This window comes from Equus caballus, chromosome 28 (assembly GCF_041296265.1).
Source record: "Equus caballus isolate H_3958 breed thoroughbred chromosome 28, TB-T2T, whole genome shotgun sequence".
Classification (NCBI taxonomy): domain Eukaryota; kingdom Metazoa; phylum Chordata; class Mammalia; order Perissodactyla; family Equidae; genus Equus; species Equus caballus.
In genome coordinates this window covers 36202494-36225631 of record NC_091711.1, presented here as the reverse complement: position 1 = coordinate 36225631, position 23138 = coordinate 36202494, and the positions used below count along the sequence as shown (strand labels likewise).

The 23138-nt window shown below is 40.9% G+C and overlaps 2 protein-coding genes across 16 annotated transcripts in view; one reads left to right on the top strand and one right to left on the bottom strand.

The window, feature by feature from the left end:
- Window positions 1-129: 129 nt before the first annotated feature.
- FBXO7 (F-box protein 7) lies at window positions 130-22284 on the bottom strand. Of its 3 annotated transcripts, XR_011433624.1 has the most exons (10): window positions 21918-22052; window positions 18002-18296; window positions 13668-13895; window positions 12253-12394; window positions 9088-9171; window positions 5697-5792; window positions 3792-3968; window positions 1951-2765; window positions 1817-1854; window positions 130-815 (listed from the first exon to the last, which is right to left on the bottom strand). XR_011433624.1 is itself a non-coding variant. In XM_023631612.2 (9 exons), exons 1-9 carry the CDS (start codon window positions 22037-22039, stop codon window positions 426-428), a joined length of 1572 nt encoding a protein of 523 aa, XP_023487380.1. In that variant the 5' UTR covers window positions 22040-22284; the 3' UTR covers window positions 130-425. The 3 variants fall into 3 exon arrangements, 2 of the variants coding, with proteins under 2 accessions (XP_023487380.1, XP_005606626.1); XM_023631612.2 differs by lacking the exon at window positions 1951-2765 and having other exon boundaries at window positions 21918-22284; XM_005606569.4 differs by lacking the exons at window positions 1951-2765; window positions 21918-22052 and adding an exon at window positions 21710-21853 and having other exon boundaries at window positions 18002-18144.
- Window positions 22255-23138, top strand: part of BPIFC (BPI fold containing family C) — a 53155-nt gene continuing 52271 nt past the window's right edge. For 4 of the 13 annotated variants that reach the window (XM_070254120.1, XM_070254124.1, XM_070254119.1 and 1 more), the window contains exon 1: window positions 22302-22427. The gene's annotated coding sequence lies outside the window, so the exon portion shown is untranslated. Of the gene's footprint in view, window positions 22428-23138 lie in introns of all 13 variants that reach the window. The other 9 variants (XM_070254121.1, XM_070254126.1, XM_070254122.1 and 6 more) reach the window with 5 other exon arrangements.

The window sequence follows — 23138 nt, the reverse complement described above, 5'->3', positions numbered from 1 at the left end:
TCCCCTACAACAATCTGATGACACTGAATAGGTTCTCTGATCATTCTGAAATGTCCAAGTAACGTTGTGAAGCTGTTCTGAATATTTATTACATATCTTTCTCTAATAAAAATCAAGACTGCCATGTAATTTACATGTAATTATTTTTAATCTGGTACAGAACATCATCAGTGAACCACCTTTATTCTAGAGGGGAATTCAGAGGGAAGTCAGCAGCCAACTATCCCCCGGCCAGCCTCATCATGCAGTAACCTTTGGGCCGTGCCACCCCTGGAGCTTTAAGTACATCTACTGAAAAGCTTCTCTGAGTGCATTTCTCAACACCACAAGCAGAAAACACTAGGGATCAGCACCCCAACAAGATGACATCCGTAGCTTTAAAACACAAAACCAAAACAAGCTCCAGAAGTGACATCATGAATCAATTACATGAATGGTAGCCGGCTGTCAGCTGACCGACCCCTGCTGGGTCTGAAGGGAAATCTGTCACTGGGGCCACCTCGCCCTGGCAAGATGGGGCTAGGTCCTGGAAGTGGGCCAATTGGATCAAAACGTGGTCTGAGTGGAGGGAACTGGCTGGGTGTCTCCCCAGGCCCAGGGATGAGTGAATTGATTGGGTCCCCAACATAGGGAAGTGTTAGTCTTTCATCATATTCACCACCAATAATTCCTGGAGGAAGGAGAGAGCTGGGAGGAAAAGGCCTGGGGTGCAAGGGGTTGGGATAGAATGGAAGGGGGTGGGGAGACGATGGCAGGAACATCACATGCCGCCCTCTCTGAGCTTCTTTTCTTTGTTTGTGCCTCTTCTTGTATAGCTGTAGAAAAACAAGAACAAGATATGGTAAGTGATTGGATATTTCCCCGAAGTTCCAGTCTGCCTTCACTGTATAGATCTATCCACACTTTTCTTTTCTCACATGACAAAGGCAACAAACAAAGAAACCAGGGCCCAGAAGAGAACTCTGACCAGTTTCCATCTGCATGAATCAAGTCATAGCTCTGAATACAATGCCAAATTAACTCTGTTCTTTAATCACACCGCAACAGAGCAATGGCCAATTTGGAGTAACGATAAATCCAAAGTAGGGATAACTGTGTGACATGTACTTTTAAGACTAAAATCTAGAGCCCTCAAGTTGATAAGCAATTTTAAATCAGCCTCTTTTGAAAGTGGGAAATTTAAATATTTGTTGACAATACCATGCCACAAAATGTAAAGTTACAGTATTGAGGGGGCAGCACTTAAATTCACTTTTTCACCTAAATTATGTCCCCAATGGATCCCGATTTAAACGACAAAAATTAGATGCCTATTTTAGGGGATGGAACATATTCCTAAAGAACAATCCTGCGTATTTCGTACACATTTGAGGACTTTCATTGAATACTATTCTCTAGTCCTTCGTCCCAAGTTTTTCTCAGTCCTGTCAATGTCTTTGATAGTAAGCATCTGCAAATATAACAATGTATTTATTCTTTTCATAATGCGCTATTCTCACTAGCTGAACGGCCAGACTACTCCAGCAAAAAACTCAAAAATTTTTTGCAACAGAAGAAGAACGGAGAATGTTTTATATTAAGTAAAAGTGAAAAATAATCATTGTGTTAAGATTTTCTTCCTGTGTAATTACAGGAAAGTAAGGACTAAGTCGAAGGTAAAACTTGAAAACATTTTCATTTACTGAAAATTAGCAACAAACTTAATGAAAACAGATTTCATTATATAATAATAAAAGTGAAAATATGCTCTTAATGTATTAATTCATTAGTTATTTCTGAGCTATGAACATTAGCCTTGATATTTAAAAATACCTACTTCTTTCCAATCTGTGTCTCGAACTCTCACAGTACTATCTACAAAGGAAAAACAAGAAATATGGACTTAAAAACGCTTCATTCAGCCAGCATTCAACAGCAGGTTTGCTTTTGTCCCAGGAAACTGAAACTTACGCATTAAGCACAAGAGGAAGATGAATCATCTGTTCACCAGCACTGTATCATTTAGACTTCCCTGAACCTAACTCGAACGCCCTCTTGATGGCTGAGGGCAATCGTCAAGGTTCTGTGCTCCGTGGCAATTCAACAGTGACTCCCTCAGGGCTGCAGAGGGCCACAGGCTGCTCCCCCTGCACTAACTGTCCCACCACATCCCCCCCACCCCAAGTCTCAAGTAGGTGTGTCGGCTGCTTCTAACCTCCAGGCTCACGTTACACCAAACTGGGTGACAACTTCTGAACGTCTGGTCACTACGTAAAGCTGACTTGAGGCTTTTCTCCATATTTGGGTTATTTTCTCTCAATCATGTTCTGAATGACTCGACTTTCAGAAGTATGACAATGACTAAGTATTTTTTAATGTGCTTATTTACTTGAAATATGTGAAATGAGGAAAGAAGAACCCCTTCAACTTTAAGTCTAATGAAGAGTTCGCATAAAAGGTAGCGACGTCTTCTCTAGAAGTTATTACACTGGCACAAAAGGAAGATTTATAAAGGTTCCGGCCGGTAAGGTTGCATCCAGAGGGAAATTCATGATAAAATCGGAACACTCGGATTACAAACGAGCTTGAGGACCACAGTCTGGAGACGGACAGAGGCAGGCTGTACTTTAAACTGAACGTGAATAGACGTGGAAAAGGGTTCTGTTCCTTTTATGAGTATTTTATCACAGCCTGTTTTCTTTGGGTTAGTTCTTCCATAACTGTTGGTCATTTGGTCTTTCCATTTTAAGCTTTTTCAAATTTTTTGAGATGACACTTGCTGCCTCCTAGAACAAAACAACATTTTAAACTTTGGACTCAGGGGCATGAATAAAGTGAAACTTAGGAATCAAGGAGGAAGAAAAGGGAAAACCAGGTCATTCACACTTCTTAAATTTTGAAGTTTTAAAAGAAAAAAAAGGTTTTTAACAATCCAAATGATTCTACTTGATACTCTTATTTAAGGAAAAAAAAAGGGCATCTACCCACTAGATTTTTATAGTTGATAGGGGTTATGTTATCATATATGCACCATCATTCAAACTTTTTTGATGTGAACCACAAATATTTTACATTGCAACACAGTATATACCTACATATATGTAATTGAAAGAGAAGTTTACTATTTTATGAAACCCATACTGATTTTTTTTTTAAATGATCCATTAAATGGATTTCATGACCCACCCCAGGTTCAAACCACAGTTTAAAAGAACGTTGATACATAGTAAAATGGTGGTGGCAGAAAGTAAGTTCCACAATCAGGCTTCCAGCCTTGTATCGGGAAATCCTGATACACAAGGCAAAGGTCTCTCACGTTTTAGATAACTTCTCCCCATCCCCAAGTCCCACCGTCATCACCGCTGCAATGATCGCCAGGTCACTGCAGATGTGACTACACAGAAACATAGCTTCCCCAGCAGCACGCCACAGTGGAGCGGGGCTCTCTAACTTGCACACTGGTCACAACCATGGAAGGAGTTTAGAAAAGCAGCAGATTTCTAAGTCAGATACTAAGGATGATCTATAGAGAGAGAATGAACCTGTCTTACTTCCATTTTCCTATCCTGAAATAGTCTACTTGGTCTAATAGCTATTTGTGTTATGGAAAATACAAAGATGAATGGGGAGAGTTTTTAGAACATAGGCAGGATATATGAAGCTTAGAATCTCTTTACAATACAGCTATGTTACGATTATTTGCAACTCAAAAAAAAAAAAGGCCTGCAACAGAAAACTTTTGGCAAACTGAGTAATTAAGACCTCAATAACAAAGAGCCCTTTTCTTGTTAATATGTCACCAGGGAAATCACCTCGAAAATCCCGCAGATATAAACACCTCCATAGAAGTGGGTCATTCGAAGCAATGAAGAGGTCATGACAAACTGCAGACAAAGACAGGACAGAACGAACATCCAAAAGTCGGAAGATCCGTAGTTTCAGCTCCAATGGAAGGACTACCAACCCAAACACATCTGGCAGGTTCAGTGCTAAAAGGAAAAACAGAACAGGCAGCAGTGAGTAAAGAACATCTGGTTGCCCCCACAGCCAACAAAAGTCGCCACTCGTTCCTTTCTGAAGAGGTGACAGGTTAGATGGCAGTCTCAATTATTCAAGCATATGTCACCTACAATGAACATTCAACCCCAGGGTGACTACATCACTACTGCTAACTCTAAGCCCCTTATTCCCTTTACGTTTTAGTAGAAAGACAAATACTTTTTAATGCAGAATAACTAACTATGACAATTTCTACATACTAGCCAATGGCCTCTTTTTGTGTCAAGCAATATTCAAAGCAACAAAAAATTCTCCGTTCAACTTCAGAAAATGGGTAATTCATTGGCTTTTATAATTGGTTCCCAATGCTGCCACTTACTAGCTGTGTGCCCTGGGGCAAGTTATTTAAACTCTAACTCAATTTCCTCATCTTTAAAATGGGTTAATAATATTACTTACCTCAGTGAGTTGAGAATTAAATGTGTTAATACATATACAGTCATGTACCGCATAACCATGTTTCGGTCAACAATGGGCCACATATACAACAGTGGTCCCATAAGATCAGTACCATATAGCCTAGGTGTGTAGTAGGCTATACTATCTAGGTTCGTATAAGTACACTCTATGATGTTCACACAATGACGAAATCACCTAACAATGTGTTTCGCAGAACAATATCCCTGTTGTTAGGTGACACATGACTGTAGAGTGCTTAGAATAATGTTTGCACATAATAAGCACTCAAGTGTTAGCAACTACTATTATTTGATGTCTAACAGGCTAAAAAAAGGAAGGTAGATAAATTCAGAAGCTGGAAATTATATGCCAGCTAAAGGACTGTGGTGGATGATGATTCTCAATCATTTTCTACCCTATAATTATACTTCTCCACCCCACGACCATCAGGCTTGGCCATTTTGACTTGTTTTGTCCAGTGGAATGTGAGTGGAAGTGGCATATCATTTCTGAGCAGAAGATTTAAGAACCAACACAGGGTTGGGCCATGGACTCTCCTTTCCCTCTGTCCCAAGAAGAACACATCTTGGACAAGGACTACTCCTCCACACAAAATATGTACATGAAGAAGAAATAAATGTCCACTTCGAGTCACTCAAATTTTAAAATATTTTTAACTACAACACAGATAAGAGAGAGTTGACAAATACCAGGATCTTGAGTGAATTATAAAACTCACTGAATTATAGTTTCATCACCTACAAAATCAAATCTACTTCAAATTTGTTAGCATTAAATGAGAATGCCTGTGAAATATCCAAAGTACCTAGCATAGAGCCCCAATAAATATTGTTTAAAAAAAACTTACTCAATTTATAACCTCTATATTATTTACTTATGTATTTATTGAACAGCTATTATGGGCCAGCCCCTGTGGAAGGCCATGAGAACACAAAAGTGAGTAAGACATATTCCCTGCTTTCAAGGTATTCATAACCTTTGGTGGAAACAGGTCATATCAACAATTATGATACACTGGAAAATGAACTACAATAAAGATACGTATAAAATGTTGTGGAAATATAAAGCAGAAATGAATAATATTTAAGGAATTAACATTTAAACTTATTCTTAAAAGAGCAGAATTTCACTAGAAGGAGAAAAGAGGAAAGAGTCGTATGTCATAAAGTGACGAGCACAGTACATAAACTTACTGTTTGTTCTAGCCATTCAACCTGTAACAGTTTATCACCTCTCACCTTGTCGGGTAAAAGCCAGAAGCGGGTACACCAGCTGGTCTTTGAAGAGACGTGAGAGCTTCTGAAGATCTTTGTATATCTTGGCTACATTTTCCCCTAGAATATTTTTTAAAATAAAAAATCAAAACACAGAATCAAGTGGAAAAATCTGAAATGGTGTCCTCTACTTCTGCCAAACCAAATCAAAGCAGTAAATAAATTTTCACAAATAATTCCTACATAGACAGACATGAACTAAAGACTTGGAAGCAACCTAAGTGCCCATTAAGGGATGAATGGCTAAAGAAAATGTGGTATATATACACAATGGAATACTGCTAAGCCATAAAAAAACAGATGCAATCTTGCCATTTGTGACAACATGCATGGACTTTGAGGGTATAATGCTAAGTGAAATAAGTCAGAGAGAGAAAGTCAAATACTGTATGATCTCACTCATACGTAGAAGATAAAAACAACAAACACATAAGAGACAGAGATTGGATAGGTGGTTACCAGAGGGGAAGCAGGGAGAAAGGAGGGCGAAAGGGGTGATTAGGTACGTGTATGGGGATGGATAATAGTCTTTGGGTAGTGAAAATGATGCAATCTACAAAGAAATTGAAATACAATGCTATACATCTGCAATTTATGTAATGTTATAAAGCAATGTTACCTTGATAAAAAAAGTAAAACAAATTTTTTAAAAATTAACAAAAGAAATAAAACAAAGCAGTTTCCAACTCCAAAAACATTTAAAAAATAAAAATCCCATATCATCAAATTAATAGAGCTGTACCCAACCTATATAGCTCATAGGCTACAATTACAGTAGGAAAAACTGTGGTGTGAGATTCACACACCCAACAAAGATTTACTGAATATTTACGAATCTTTCCTGGGCACTGGGGGTACAGTGGGGAACTGCTCTTGTGGAGCTCAGATCCTAGCAGAATAATAATAGTATTTATCACATGATGACTATGCATCAGCATCTCTGTCACGCATTTTTCAAGCTTTCTTTCAAATCAGCAGTTCTCCCCAAGTAAGAGAGAAATACTATTATCCCCATTTAAAAACAGGACAAGGTAGCAAGAGCCCGTCAAAGGTCTCACAGTAAGTGGCAGGGCAGGATACAAACCTAAGTCTGGCCCCAGAGCACTTGTTTTAGCCTCTAAGCTGCTACACAGTGTGGTCCATGGATCACTACAAGCGACATCACCTGGGAACTGTTTAGAACTATTGACTCTCAGGCCCCACCAGAGACCTACTTAATCAAACCTGCATTTTAACAAGATCCTCAGGTGACTGACATGTACATTACAGCATGGGAAGCACCGTCAAACTGCACCTGAAGTTCCCACTTCAGTTTTCCTATCTATTTACCAAGTGTATAACCTTGAACCCTCTGACCCACACCTGTTTGCTCACCTGTTTAAAGGAGACACCACCAGTGCACCAGAGAAGAGTGGTTAAAATTTAAAGCTCCACGCACAGTGCCTACTATACGAGTAGATAATCAGTTCATGCTTGCTCCCTCCCCATTCCATACTTACGTATTTCACTATCCAGAATAAATAAAACACTCATTATAACTTGATTGATAATAAAAAAAGATATGCAGCTAAACTCTAAATCTCTGTTGCATGAACTACAATTTTGAGTTGAAATCAAATATCAAGATATTTTAAAAATCATTTTGGTTCATGGCCTTTTTTCAAGTGTGAAAACATTTTCTTTAAACAAATTTTTTCCTCCAGTGACCTATTATAAAAGTAATTAGGAACTTATAAATAAAAGGATAAATAACAGTACCTAGTATGTACTAGGTACTATCCTATAAGCCACAGTAAAAATTAAAATGACTTGTCAAATGAGCAGTACTATATTAAAAATACTATATTAATTTAGTCCATAAACCTATAACAGTATTAACTTTCTTCCTCCCCTTTCCCGCTTCCTTATTTAACAGAAACCAGATAAAGAACACAAATCTGAGCTACATTCCTATAAAAGTTGTTTTTAAAAAACAGGCCTAGGAGTCCAATCTATTCCAATGCTAAATTCTACCATTTATTAGCTCTGTAACCTTAAAGTAATTTAACCCCCTCTAGACCTGTTTCCTCATCTATAAAATGGGCATAACAACCTCCAGTGCTATAACATGTAGACTATTTCCACTTCCCGTAGCAAGGTGCTCCCTAGCATGGAGATGAATACTCAGTGTTGTAGCCAACAAATTTCAAGTTTTCCTGATCCTAAAGGTAAGACCCTCTTTACAGATTTATCAGTCTACTTCATGCATTCTCAACAGGGGTAATAATACCCCAGATAGGGCAAAAATTGGTTCTTGGGGGAAAAACCTCCAGCTATTACATTGATTTGTGTCGCTCCTAAGGGCCAGTGTATACAAACAAATATACAGTATGTCTATGGTGTCAAAATATCACGGAGGAGAATGATTGGGGGAAAAACATATACAAAGGCTCCTTAGGGGATTGATAATGAAAAAAAGGGTGAGAAACACTGGTCTAGTATGACAGTAAATGCTCAGAGACCATCCTAAGCATGCATTCTGCCGTCTCCTTTTCCTATCAGGGTTAGTCTCTCAGGGCCTGATCTCCATGGGAACTGACAAGGGGAAGTCTCCAGGCCTTCAAAGCAAAGGTCTAGATCTAGGCAGCTTCCCTTAAAAGATGTTGCTGTAAACGCCCTCTCCCCACCATGCCACACCACCCTCCTTAGTTTACTCAGAGGATGAAGTGGAGTAGCAACTGTAAAGGCACACGTCCAGCACGAAACAAGCACTTAGAAGCTGTTAGTCCCTCTCTACCCCATCGCTTCCCCTGCAACCACCTGCCAGCCTCGGAGACTTTGGGCTTAACTGAAAAAAGAAAAAAGAAAACTTGCCTTCTTTGTATCTATTAACAATTTCACAGAATAGAAGCAAAACCATGCTTGGAATGCAAACTTTTGGTAAAGTTCCAATCTGCATCAAATAGCAACCAAGTTTATATAGGTTTAAGCAAACATTCTGAGTGCAGTTTTTCCTCCAATAATCTTCAATAATGAAGTTGGACTGTATGGTTTCCACAAAACACACATCTTCTCCATGTTGGTTAAATACAATGCTAGGAAAACCCACAAAGATTAATTCAGAAACGATAAAGCATCAATAGTGTGCAATGCATTATTTTCCATAGTGTCATTCCATAATTGCAGTAGAAACATAATTCAGCACTCCAAGACCCTAAGAAAAACAGGAAAGAAACAGAAACTCTGCAACATTGTCTTGTACTTGCTTTAATCTCATTCAGAAATCTTCAGTCTTTTGAGTATTACCTTTCAGTTGTTTTTTTTTAAGTGAACCTCTCAAAGCTTCACCCCAAAAGTTAAATCATGGTTATATTACCTAGTTCCTCTTTGCAAATAAAAGATGCTGGCAGCAGCTGCAATCTTTTCACACTTCTAATCTCACTGTTGATTTTCAGTGTAGCTGTAAATAAGCAGAAGAAAAATGATGAAAAAGTTTTGTCACTTCATCAATTGCCTTTGTTTTTAAGAATGGGTTTGCATTTCCTTGTCCCCAACATACAAAGGACACATTATACAAAACAAACTGCTCAATATCTACTGCCTTCCCTCACAGTAAGTCCAAAGTATAAACTAGCCATCACATGAAGTAAAATTACTCTGAAACACCACCTTAAAAACTACAGTGATGGGGCCAGCCAGGTGGCACAGCGGTTAAGTGCGCACGTTCTGCTTCAGCAGCCCGGGGTTCGCTGATTCGGATTCCAGGTACAGACATGGTACCACTTGGCAAGCCATGCTGTGGTAGGCGTCCCACATAGAAAGCAGAGGAAGATAGGCACAGATGTTAGCTCAGGGCCAGTCTTCCTCAGGAAAAAGAGGAGGACTGGAAGTAGTTAGCTTAGGGCTAATCTTCCTCCAAAAAAAAAAAAACAAAAAAACACTACAGTGAGCATTTATATAAAATCCACTACATATTACCAACAGGACCTTATTACTAACCGAAAGCTATGCAACAAGGTTAATAGGAGACAGTTGAACACAATAAAATCTTTATAGCTAATGAGGTCACTAAAAATTCCATTTATTTTTTATTTAACCTTTGGCAATGAGTCTTCCCTTGTTTATTAAAAGAATCCTGCTAGTTTTCACAGCATCCTCTCTCTCTAGACCTGAAGGACCAATACTCTTGACATCACCAGAGGGTTCAATTTTATTCATATACACAAAGGCGCACTTCATCTCATTCCATGAAAGAGCCAGTGATGTGCTCTTGCATATGTGCACTGGGCAGGATGTGTGGGGTGAAAGAAAGATTTAAGGACACACTGCTCCTTTTCAAAGAATCAAGCCTGGAATGGCTGTCTGCCATGCAAGTCTGCAAGCAGCTGATTTGCCAAAAATAGCAGGACCAAGGGAACAACATATCAGAAGCTGAGAAATCACCAAGACATTTAGCAGTTATTTTCTTTAAGTATCCTGAAACTAGTAAACATGTTGTTAGAGTGCCTTTATAAGAAATTGAGGCAAAATTACCACCTCACATCTACTATTTGGTGACTTCAACCTTGCAAGTTATGAAGTGATGTAGAATGATCAGATGAAGGCAGAAACTGTTGACCCTCTGTGTATAAGAATGACCAACTAAAAGTTACATTTGCTGATTGTGATGTATTGTTGCTAGGGAACAATTCTAGGGAAGTTGCTAGGTCCTAGTGCCATCAGATAGAAATGTCCTGACAAATGTGGAATACCACCAAAGCCATGAAAGCTGAAATCTTGAGACTTTTAAATAACATTTCAAAGAATCTAGTGATTAAAAGGAAATAGCAGAAATTACATAATAGGGACCTAGATCTTTTTTTTTTTTTTGGAGGAAGATTAGCCCTGAGCTAACTGCTGCCAATCTCTCTCTTTTTGCTGAGGAAGACTGGCCCTGAGCTAACCACTGTGCCCATCTTCCTCTACTTTCTATGTGGGACGCCTACCACAGCATGGCTTGACAAGCGGCACCATGTCTGCGCCAGGGATCCGAACTGACGAACCCCAGGCCGCCAAAGAGGAACGTGGGCACTTAACCACTGCACCACCGGGACGGCCCCTAGAACTATCTTTCATTTCAAAGATCAAGACAGCGTAAGTCAGTGGCTTTCGAAATAAATTTTAGCAGGAAAAAAACATTTTTCAAACAAAATCTTACAAGGAACTTCAATAAATGAAAGAGACAAACATATGCTGCTCAAGGTTTAAGTGGCGACAGGGGTTTTACTAAGGCTCCTCCTTGCTTCCCTCGCAGCAGAAACCAGGGGCTGCAGAACATGCTGAAAACCACGGAGCCGAGGCAGAGCATGCAGTGCCTCCCATCTAGCTAAAAGGATAAACCCAAAATCAAAACGGAGCAAAAATTCTCGTCACTCAAATGGATCTCCAGGATGTGTGATGACGAGACTATTCAATACACAGACCGCCGGTAGTTGGTATGGACCTCTGGGTAGCATCTGAGCTAAAATGAAATACAAAAATGGAAAGGATTGCTATCCCAGTGAAATTTCTTAATATAAAGGGGAAAACTAGAAAAAGAAACTCTACGCAGAGTGACTTTCTCGGGGGTGGGGGAGGGAGGAAGGGCAGGAATAAAACACATTCTAAGGCCTCAGAACCATTCGCAGTGTCTCTATGCATTACTGCTCAGAGACGCCAAACGGGGTAAAAAGAGACCCCAGCTCAATCTCACCTCTTACCACTCTTAGTCTGAGACCTCAGTCAAAAAGACAAAAAACAGGGGCTGGCCCAGGGGTGTAGTGGTTAAGTCTGTGGCCCAGGGTTCACAGGTTCAGATCCCGGGCATGGACCTACACACTGCTCATCAAGCCATGCTGTGGCAGTATCCCACATACAAAGTAGAGGAAGACTGGCACAGATGTTAGCTCAAGGCCAATCTTCCTCACCAAAAAATAAATAAATAAAAAAGCCATCCACAGACATAAAGAAAAAGTGTTCTTCAAAGAGTTCATACAGGGGCTGGCTCCGTGGCCGAGTGGTTAAGTTCACACGCTCTGCTTCGGTGGTCCAGGGTTCCACTGGTTCAGATCCTGGGCACAGACACAGCACTGCTCATCAAGCCATGCTGAGGCAGCATGCCACATGCCACAACTAGAAGGACCCACAACTAAAAATACACAACTATGTACCAGGGGACTTTGGGGAGAAAAAGGAAAAATAAAATCTTTAAAAAAAAAAAAAGAGTTCATATGTAATAGACTCATCTCACTATTATCACAACTCCCCCTAAAGCAAAACAGTCACAAAGTTAAGACAGCAACAGAGTGTGGCTGCCCCAAGAGTGAAGGATGCTTACCTAAACATCAACCTCGTATTCTATAATCTTTCAGACTTCTGTTATCAGTGGACTAGGGATTACGCAAAATTGAGAAGACTCGTAACTACATCATGATAGCCAACCACGGAAGTGGCTATAAAACCTTCAGGGAGAAACACGTTAAGTAGTCGCAAACTAACACCCGTAACTATGCCATCCACTTACCATTGATCACGATCAGGTTTCCCAAAGGCACACAGGTGAGGGCAGCAGAGCCACCCTCGCAGAGAGGATGCGTGTACTGCAGCTTATACACACCGCCTGACCTCCAGTTCTCTGGCATGGACACAGCCTTGGCTTCAGTCCCCTGGGCAACGAAATGAAAGGGAAACAGATAATAAAGGTGTTACTCCCAAAAAGATTAAAAATCCAAGAGGCCTCTAACTTATCGAGAAATAAGCATTCCATAAAGTTCCCTTAATAAAATTTATCAAATCATTAATATTGTATTAATAAAATTTTGATAGAAAAATGTTACAATATATTATCCTCCATCAAAATTTTTCTTCAAATAGATAAAATAACATCAGAGATAGGGACCGATTTCTTTCTTCAAAGATACTTCTGTGCCTAGCAAAGCCATATCATTATTCAAGACCCCAGCTCAAATATCACTTCCTTTGTGAAGCCTTTTTCCAAAAAAATCCTGTTTGTCATTCCCTCTCCTTTATCCCCTAACATTCTGTTCGTATTTCTAATGTTGCATACTTCTATTATGTTATTTACCATAACACATCATAATCTTCTTTTTGTTTCTCTCAACTTACGGACTCATCCTGATTCCTGGCTCAGCGCATGGCACGCTGCAGGTGTTCAATGGTCAGTGAATTACTCTACACCTTTGTTACTCATAACATGACCCACAGACCAGCAGCATGACTACTGTGTGGAAGTATGCAGAATTGCAGGCTCCCCTCTAGGCTTATAACAGAGTCTGCATTTTAATAAGAGCGCCAGGTATTCTTGTGCACAATAAAGTCTGAGAAACTCTACTCTAAATGTTCTCTGTGAATCTCTGGCATCCTATATTTGTATATGTCTCTCCTAGGATTTAACCAATATAGCATAATGGTTTGTTTACTTTCTCTCTCCCACTCTTGGACCATCAGCAACCTGAGGGCACAGACAAAGCACTGCACGTGACATTGGTAGACAGTCATCAAATGGAGAATGAATGAATGAAGGTAAGCAACGACAGCATAAGAGCAATGTCCCTCTTCCAAACTGCATCTTATTAACTTTCTGGGATTCATAGAGCCATTAACATAAAAAATAACCTAGTGAGCCATCTATCTAGCCATGCCCAATCCACACTGCTGACCACATTTATCTCCATATCTTCATATATAATCTTCTGTCTTTATGAAGGAGAAAAAAAGAACAGAAAGAGAGAAGGGAACATTTACTGATTGCCTACTGTATGCCCACCACTGAGTTCAGCACATTCCATTTAACACCTAACCACATTTAATGAAGAAATCTAGAATAGCACAACGCCCGAGTGATGTTTATTGATATAGCCCCTTTCCCAATGGGAAACTTAAACCCCAACAAGATGTTTGTTCTGCTTGTAGTCTTACCTGAGGTATGTAACCCGACTCCAACATGAGCAGATGTAAGGATACTATCAAGGCATCATTGGGATCAGAGCAGTCCGCTGACTGGTAGAGGGTCTCTAATGAATGTGGCACCTGTCCTTCCGCTGATTCGCTGCAGAGCATTGGTTCTGAGGGATAGAAACCTGTGCCTTCTTCCGTGTCCACAACATCTTGAATTGACTCAGCTTCAAAATTTTGACTAGGCCCCAACTAAAAAGGATAACAAAACAATGAATTCATTAAGTAGACTTTTATTTTTACACAGTATATTTTGTATCCTAAAGTGAACTGAGATTGGTGCTCAAAGCCAAAGCCCATTATTGGGTTCAGAAATGGGAGACATTTTAAGCAAGTCCTCCTAAATAAGTAAGCCTGTAATCTACTCCTCCATCCAGAATTCCTTATCTCCATTAATCCTGGCTGATACGCCCAAAACCTGGAAATCATCCTACACTCCTCCCTCTACCTTACTAAACCCCACCCCCAATCTGATCAGTCTTCAAACTTGCACTGAATCTATCTCCTAAATCCATCTAAAATCCAGCCCTTCCCTTGGCTTAGGAAGGGGCTCCTTCAGACTCATTTATCTCCTGACTTCCAGCAACAGCCTCCCCAAGTATCCCCGACTCCACTTTCTTGTCTTCCAATATATTCCACCCACTGCTGCCAGTTTTTTAACAATTAAGAATCCAATTATGTCCTATGTCCAAGCTTAAAATTTGCCCCTATTTCCCCAATGCAGACAGCAGCATTTCCCTAAATCATGCTTTAGAATGTGACCCTAGATGTTCTCAGGAAAAAAGTGGTCTACAATCAAATAAGTTTGGAAAATGCTACATGCTATAGCCACCTAACCTCACCCTCCATATTCACAAAATACATTTTGGCATATAAAGCTCTAAGAAATCCCATAATAATAATAAGTGTGCATAACGTTCAGCCAAGAAACACTATCCTCTTCCCTCAACGCTCAGTATCCCCTTAACACTTACTTATAATCTCACGAAACAAGTTTTTCCTAGAGGACACACTGAGAACTGCAGGCCTACAAAATAAAGTCCAAACTCCTAAACTGCTTAGCATACGAGGCCCTCCATGACCTGATCCCTAACTCTGCATCAAGTGCACTTTCTGCTAGTCGCTTCCTCTCCACTCTAGTATTCCCCACCCTTCCAGAGGTCACACAGACTACCACTCTGCCTTGCAAAGGCCTCGACTGTTGCGCTTGGTCACACTGTACTGCAGTTTTCCTACTCCACTTCTACAGCCCACCATCACCGCAAGCTTAGAAAGGAAGAGACTGTGTGTCACCATTTCTGTAACCCCAGTACTGTACCTGGCACATAGGAAGTACTGAATAACTGTTAGTTGAACAAATGCTTAAGGATAATATCTTACAACTTCATAATGTTTTTGTTTTTGAATCTTTTCTCATTTGCACCATACAAAAATTCTATAAAACAGGCACGACAGACGATGTTGCCTTTTTATACATGCTGTAGTTACGACTCAGATTGAACAGCATAATCAAGGTTACTAGCTACTAAAAGACTGAAATGAACCAAGGCCTCCAGACTCGCAGTCCAGGGCTTTTAGACATGACACACTGCTGCAATGCGTCTGAGTCGCCTGCGTTAATTTTGTTCACAAAGTCTGTTTCTTAGGCATGTGCTAGCTCAATTCTTAAGGCAAAGGACATGCTTCTTCTTTTTAAGTTCCTATTTCCATTAAAGAAGGGGCAGAGGAAATTAAAACTGCACAGTATGAGAGAAAGGGGGGAAACTGCCAGGGAGCAGGAGGCTGTTCTTCCACAACCCCTGAGGACCTGAGCCTGCTGGCTTAGAGGAAAGATTCAAATTTATGTTAGAAACTAGAGGCCAACAACAATTCACACTGCCTAAAAGAGGCTCCATCACATTCCTTAGCAAACAGAAACTACTTACTAAAACCACACAGCAACTGACTAAATCACAAAGAATTCAGGCTCATTGCTTCTTACCTATCTATTATGCCTAACTTTTGGCCATTTACTACTTACTGACAGTTATGCGGGAGAGAATATACGTGGAAAAAACATAAAAAAGGGTTCGCCTAAACTGATAATGACATGAGGGGAAGATATCAGGATGCCCTGGTGAGCTTATCAAACCTTACTCCCACTCCACGAGAACCACTGACATTCTCTGAGCCATTCTGATATGATACAATTATTTATCATCTTCACACACGTTGAAACGAAAGGAAAGGTTTGGCACCACCTCTCTAAACAGATCATTGACCATATGTCATTTACAAATGCCTGGAACAAGCGAGTGAAATGCAGTTCAGAGCTAATACATGGGTCTGATATTATGTTATCCCTGTTTCTCACTAAAGACTCAACAGGTACTAGATGAATTCCCAAATATAATGAAACAAGAAAATTAACTTACATTTAATTAGAAGAGTAAAATTTTCCTATTGTTTCAAGTTTGCCACACCCATTTTCCTTTTCTAATGCTCTCTTCTACATTTAATTAGCAGATCGTACTGTTTCAAGTACTTAAAGCATTATTTATGAGATTTCCAGCTCAGTTTCCACACTAAGATTTTACAGTCACCCTATACAAGTCTTAGAATACCAAACAACATGCTTTTGGAATGGAAATTACTAACTTGAGGCAATATTAATTTCTCAAAACTTTCCAAGAGGAAACTAGCAAAGTAACTATCACATATACTAAGAAAAGTTCCATCTTATTGGACAATTTTAACAGTACACAGAAATAAAGGGAATGGGCCCTTCTACCAGAATTTCTGAATGAGTCTATCAGCAAAAAAAAATTCAGAAACGTAATTTAAATATGTGGTCAAATATTCTTACTCATTCCCTAGATTACCTCTATGAGATAGAAACACAGACATACCTAATAATTTCTTTAAAAAGTCATAAAAATATTTTGAGTTTTGTAAAACTTTTTTTTAACTTGCTTAATCTCTCTGGGTACTATCACTAAAACTCTGGACATAGATAATTTTCATAATTTACCAATCTGCTCAAAAGTATTTTTAGTATCTGTCTACACTTAATGCCATAATTGGCACTAAGAATATTCATATTCATAAATGTATAAGGTCTGCAAGAAAAATCAAGTTGAAGTGATAAGTATACACACACAAAACAATTAACAAGAGGGCATATGTATTGGCATCAAAAAAGAAGTAATAAAAGTGACCATTTGTGCCATACAAGAAATCAAAAGGCAGGATAATAAATATGAGGTGTTTATAAGGCAATAAAGACAATTAACACAAAGAAATTAAGGAAAATTATTGGGCTGTGGTTGGCAGGGCCTTGGAAGGTGGGCAGAGATACAGACAGGAGAGGGAGGAAAGGCAGTGGACTCCAGGCTGGGTGAACGGCAAGGACATGAAGCAGCCACAAGGTTGTGTGCGCACACGCACGCGTGTGAACGTCCTGGCGGGTAGAGGGAGAACGACAGGGCGTCTGGTCTGACTAGAGATGATAGTGCACAGGAGGGCAGAACAGAAACTAGCCCTGGGAAGGCTGTAGGGCAAGTTCTCAGAAAGCCTTAAAAACTAGGTACAGGAGGAGAGACACCATTTTCCTCCTCTGTAACATGACAGGGTTGAATTAAAGATATTTGGTCTTTTTCAGTTCAAAAATTATGAGCGGAGGTGTATCTATGACAGAGTTACTAAAAAGCAAGGGAACAACACAATAAAAGACGTGTAGGAAGATGATGAAGCTAGAAAGCAGACTGAAGAACAGACACTGGAAGCCTGGAATGGAAAGGAAAAACTGACAGGGCTTGTTAAGGGGTTGGATGTAAGGAGTCAAAAATCACTCCAAGGTTTTAAGCTCAGGAAAAAAGCAGTGCCACTGACAAGAGAGGGCAGCTGGTTTGGGAAGAAGAGAACATCAGTGCATATATTTTCAAATTTATGTTGGCATTTTTAAATCCTGGTATACATATCCTGCAAATCATTTGCAAATAACTGGACTACACAGAGCCTTAATGAGTTGGGTAGATCAGAAAAGCAAAGCTGGGAATCATGAGGTTAGAGGCAACAACAGAAGCCAAAGGATAATTTTTTTGAAGGAGTGAGTGTCTGAACAAAATAAATAGGTAAAAACTGGGTTCTTCAATGTCAGCCCAATATTGGTCCAGGCATTTAGTAGTTTAAAAAAAATTCTATAAGAATATAATCTGCAATCTACTGATGACAATTATCCTGACTGGTACAGAATTCATCCAAGGTGTTCAGTATGATTTACCCACTACCCTATTTCTTGTCTAGATATTAATACTCACCATACTGTCATCACCCCAGACATCAGATTGGGCTGCCTGTCCTTGGAATGAATCACTCAGTTGTTCATCCTGTACGCTGGACTGACTGGAGCTGGCGGCCAAAGAGGGTTGGTCATTATTCTGGAGTGAGGAATGCTCTGAATCTGTGGATGAAGGTAAATTAGGTGCTGGAATGGCATCTTCAAGAATCAAACATATCAAGTCCCCAGAAACAATCCCATATGAAGCCAAGGTCTCTTCATCTCCAGTGAGGGCATCCTTGTTGTTCAATGTAATTGCAAACCGGGTATCAGAACTGCCAAGAAAGATGGATAAGGATGGTAAGAGCTACCTATTACCATTACCCTCAGTAATATATTCGGAACATAAATAAGGTACACAGTATGACCCTAGAAAAACTAAGTTATGAAAATAAAACAAAACAAAAATTAGAAGGTAGCCCAAGTTTTGGAAAGACTATCAAAATTATTCATTCTTATCACCGAATGCTACTAGGTTATAGATTTCTAATGGCTAAAATTCTAGCCTGGGGGATAGGATACAGTAATTCTGCATCATTAATCCATGTTTTCATCAAATCTAATCTAATTTTTTATATTTTAACATCTTTGAAACAGAGATGCTTCTTAAAATCAATGATATTATCATAGCTTAACTGACAGCATTTTTTCATTTATTGTTACATGAAACAGTGTGCATCTTAAGACTGACAGCAACTGAGAGTCAATGAAATATAGTCTTCTTAAAATATAAGTGGTATCACATCATTCCTCTGCTGAAAATTCTCCAACAGCTTCTCTCCGAACTTGGAACAGAATCCTTAGCACCGCCTTGAAAGCCCAACATCTGACCCCTACCCACTTCTCCTACCTTACCCACCTTGCGCCATCTATCCTCTCACTCGCTCTTCTCTATTCCTATGAGCTTTCCATCCGTTCTTAAGAACAGATGAACCTCATCGCAGCCTTTGGGCCTCTACATGTGATCTCCCAGATCTTCAAATGACTGACTCCTTCTCATCAATCAGGTCTCAACTCAAATGTCACCTCTTCAGAACTGCCTTCCATCCAGCCTCCAGCACTCTATTCTATTCTCATGTCTTATTTTATTATAATTCTACTATTTGAAAAATATCATACTTGTTTATCATCTCTCTCCCCCACCCCTACCATTAGAATTTAAGTTTCATAAGATCAGGTATCTTGTCTGTCTAGTTTTCAAAACTGTATCTCCAGCACTTGGCAAATAAAAGTATCTGTGGAATAAACGCAACCAACAAACATCAGTCGGCAAGATCAAGATGAGACTGAAATCAGGGCTACCTATTCGATCTCCTTACAGGCAGTTCACTTATGTTGGTTCCAAAATATGAGAGCCGTGTCCTCAATGAATATTCATAATCACAAACAGCTAGATGAGTGTATACAGATGAATAGAAATTCATCCCTCCTACTGATAAGTTCAAGTTCACCCTTCTTAGTGACGATCAGTTATGATGTCTTTTCCATGGAAGACAACACAAATCTAAAAACCCACTGCTAACCAAGCTAAGAGCTCCAATTAGCCCGAAGCAATGAACTCCCATCCTTCTGCATCACAGATTATCTGACCTTGAAAAAATAACCATTAATTCATTACACAGTGGTGAGGATTAATTAACAAACCATTGTAGAACAATTTAAAGAATATTTACACTCAGCAATGCTGACTTCATTAACTTTTCGCAGCTAACAAAGGAAGAGTCTTTTGAAAATCATATTCTGCTTATTCTTTTTTACAATGGTGCATTTTCAAAAGTGCTCGAAATAATTCAACTGTTTTCCTCTCACATGTAAATACATTTTTCTTGCCAATTAAAGTGTCTTTGGTAAGGAAATTATTAAAGTTTTAGAAACTACTCCTGCTTATTAGAAAAGAAGTACCTATGCTTCTGTTTTCAAATACTTTGATAACAATGGTGATGGATGGTAATTAGTCTTTGCGTGGTAAACATGATGTAATCTACAGAGAAATCGAAATATACTGATGTACACCTGAAATTTATATAATATTATACACCAATGTTACCCAATAAAAAATTAATTAAATTAAATCTTTTAAAAAACGCTTTGATACAGGTTGAAAATCTGCCAGCTACCCAGAAAAAACACCATCCCAACTTCAGCAGAAAAAAAGAAAAAGCATCTCGAATGAACTGTGTGTTTATGGATCATTTGTCACAGCGAAAGGTTGTTTTTTTAACGGTATCAAGTACAATGTTCGCTCAAATATCTACTTTATAGAAGATGCAAAGAGAATCGTCTGCTTAATAAAAATGTTGGCCTTTCCTCCCCTTTAGAAAAAGGAAAGCGCTATTTCTAAAGCAATATATGGTTTTCCAAGAGAGAGGTTAAAAAATTGTTCTGTTTTCTGAAAAAGTGAAAAAACAATTAAGTTCATCAGGAAATGCCATCCTAGAAACTTCAGGACTTTTAAAAATATTTGACAGCAACCCCAGATCCACTTGCTCAGCAAAGACACTTTAAAAATAATAATGTCATACGGACACATTTTAAAACTGCCAATTTATTCTAAAATGAACATACTTTCAGAAGAATAAAATTTCCTTTCACAAGCTGAAGCTTACATTCCTTCCAGTTAACCAGCCTCAACTGTAAAAACAAACCTGAAAGAGAAACTAACTTGAGTTCTTGGATAAATAGAGTCATACTGGGTTTCACATCCTTTCAAGACTGTCCCACCTGATTAAAAAATAATACTAATAAAATATACACACATATATATGAAAATATTTTAAAAAGAGAAGTTATTTTGGAAAAATCTGTGGTGGGGTAAAGATGTCAGTATGCAGAACACTTATGTTTAATACCAAGAAATAACAATAGGCACGTCACTTAATATAATGTTTAAAAGGAGTTATGTCAATACCAAACGGGCTTACTTTTAACGCAACAATGCCTTAACCTCAAAAATGAAAGAATAAGAAGTTCATAACATAGCGTCATTTTACTTAATTCCCTAAAATTAATTTAGAAAAGGAGCCACTTAATTAACAGAAAGGTTTTCTATTGAAGAATTCACCTAAAAAAACCCCAGCGAACATTTTCAATTTTTGGCACATTCAAATTCCAAGTTCGACAGCTGAATATTTGAAGAGGACCACCCTTACTTTCGTCCCTCTAACTCCCAGATTATCGTCCCCAGAAGATGCCCTCGGTGGAACAAAGCAGCCTCATCTGCGGACCCATAAATTAATAACAGAACGTGATCCTTTATTTCTCAACGTCACTGCTCCCAAACTGCAAGCTCTTCAGGGTCAACACCTAAGGCCAACGTTGACCTTAGTTTTAGCAAAAGAGCATCATCTCGCCCAGGAAAATAAAAAGATCTGAAACACGCCAACACACGAAAACTTTGCAGCGGGTGGGTCAGGGTCCCCGCGGCGCCCTGCCCGTCACCACTCCACGACTCTTAAGACCGCAGCGGTACCAGTTACGGGGGGCCTCGAATAGAGGGCCGCTTTCTAACTCCTTCCAGCACTTTCCAAACTTTTCCCCGGAAATGCTCCAACTGCTGGAGATGGTAAACTTCAATCCCTAAGCCCAGCCAAGCCCGTCATTGCCCACTTGACGTTTAAAGGGCGCGAGGACGGCGCATCCCTGCCTACCCCTGGGTTCCCTTCCTGCAAACACGGAGGGGGCGGCTCACCCTGGACGGGAACCGAGTCTCCCGCGCGCCGGGCCATCTTCTCTGCAGCCGGGCCCCCGGCGACCACAGCCCCGCGCCCGCTCCCCGCCGGCCTGCGCGTCACAGTCCCCGGGGCCCGGCCCGCCTCACGTGACGGCCCGGGGCGGGCCCGCGCCACCCGCCCTCCCCACCCCCTGGGCCCCGAGGCGCACCCGCCGCGGTCGCCTACCTGTACCCCCAGGTGGGCAGCAGGGCCTGGCTCAGGTGCGCGCGCAGCTGCCCCAGCGTCGGCTCCGCTTCGGGCATCTCCAGCGGCCAGGTCCGCTTCTGAAGCCTGACGCGCAGCTTCATGGCGGCGGGAGGGCCCCGGGGCCTGGACCCGGCGGCGGCGGCTCCCGGAGCTGTGGGGGGTGCTGAGACGTCACCGGGAGAAGGCCCCGCTACGGCGGCCGTCCGGCTAGCGGGTCTCTGGAACCCGAGCGCTCCGCCGCGCTCCTGAGGGCGCCCCCTGGAGCCCACCCGCCGGCGGGAGAGGGGCGGCTGCGCCGAGCCGGGCACCTCCGGAACTCACGATCGATGACTCGGCGCGCAACGGCGCCGCCTGGGAGCGCGAGGGGCGCAGTGCGCAGGCGCCGAGGTGCCGCGGGACGGGTCTCCCGGCTCTTCAGCCGCCGTGGCAGTGCCGGCTCCCTCCAGGTGTGCCTGGAGCACGTAAGCGCCGGAAGGGATGCTGCAGACGGTAGGGCTCGCCGCTCCGCGAGGCGCAGATGTGCCTGACTCTTACCCCGTTTCCTCCGTGACTCTAGGTTGAGCCCGGGCTCTGGTGGTTTCCTTCTATTACAGTAGCAAAATGGTACAACAGCTTGTAGTCCGTGATTTCTGTCGGAGAGTGTATGTCACCTGTTGCTGCATAACAAGCACCTCATAGCATCACAGCTTAAAACAAACATTGTTTGTGGGGCCAGCCCCGTGGCCAAGTGGTTAAGCTCGCGCACTCCGCTTTGGTGGCCCAGGGTTCGGATCCTGGGCACGGACGTGGCACCACTCACTAGGCCCTGTTGAGGCGGCGTCCCACATGCCACAACTAGAAGGACCCACAACTAAAATATACAACTATGTACTGGGGGGATTTGGGGAGAAAAAAGTAGAGAGTAAAAAAAAGATCGGCAACAGTTGTTAACTCAGGTGCCAATCTTTAAAAAAATAAACATTGATTGTTCCACAGGTTCTACAGGTCAGGAATTTGGGCATGACTTGACTGAGTGGTTCTGTCTTGGTCTCTCACGAGACAATAGTCAAGACCTAGGCCAAGGCTGCCGTTATCTGAAGTCTTGACTCAGGCTGGAGCATCTGCTTCCTAGATGGCACGCTCACGTGACTGTTGGCTGAAGGCCTCAGTTTTTCACTGCATGACCTCCCCGTAGGATCCCTCGAGTGTCCCCATAATATG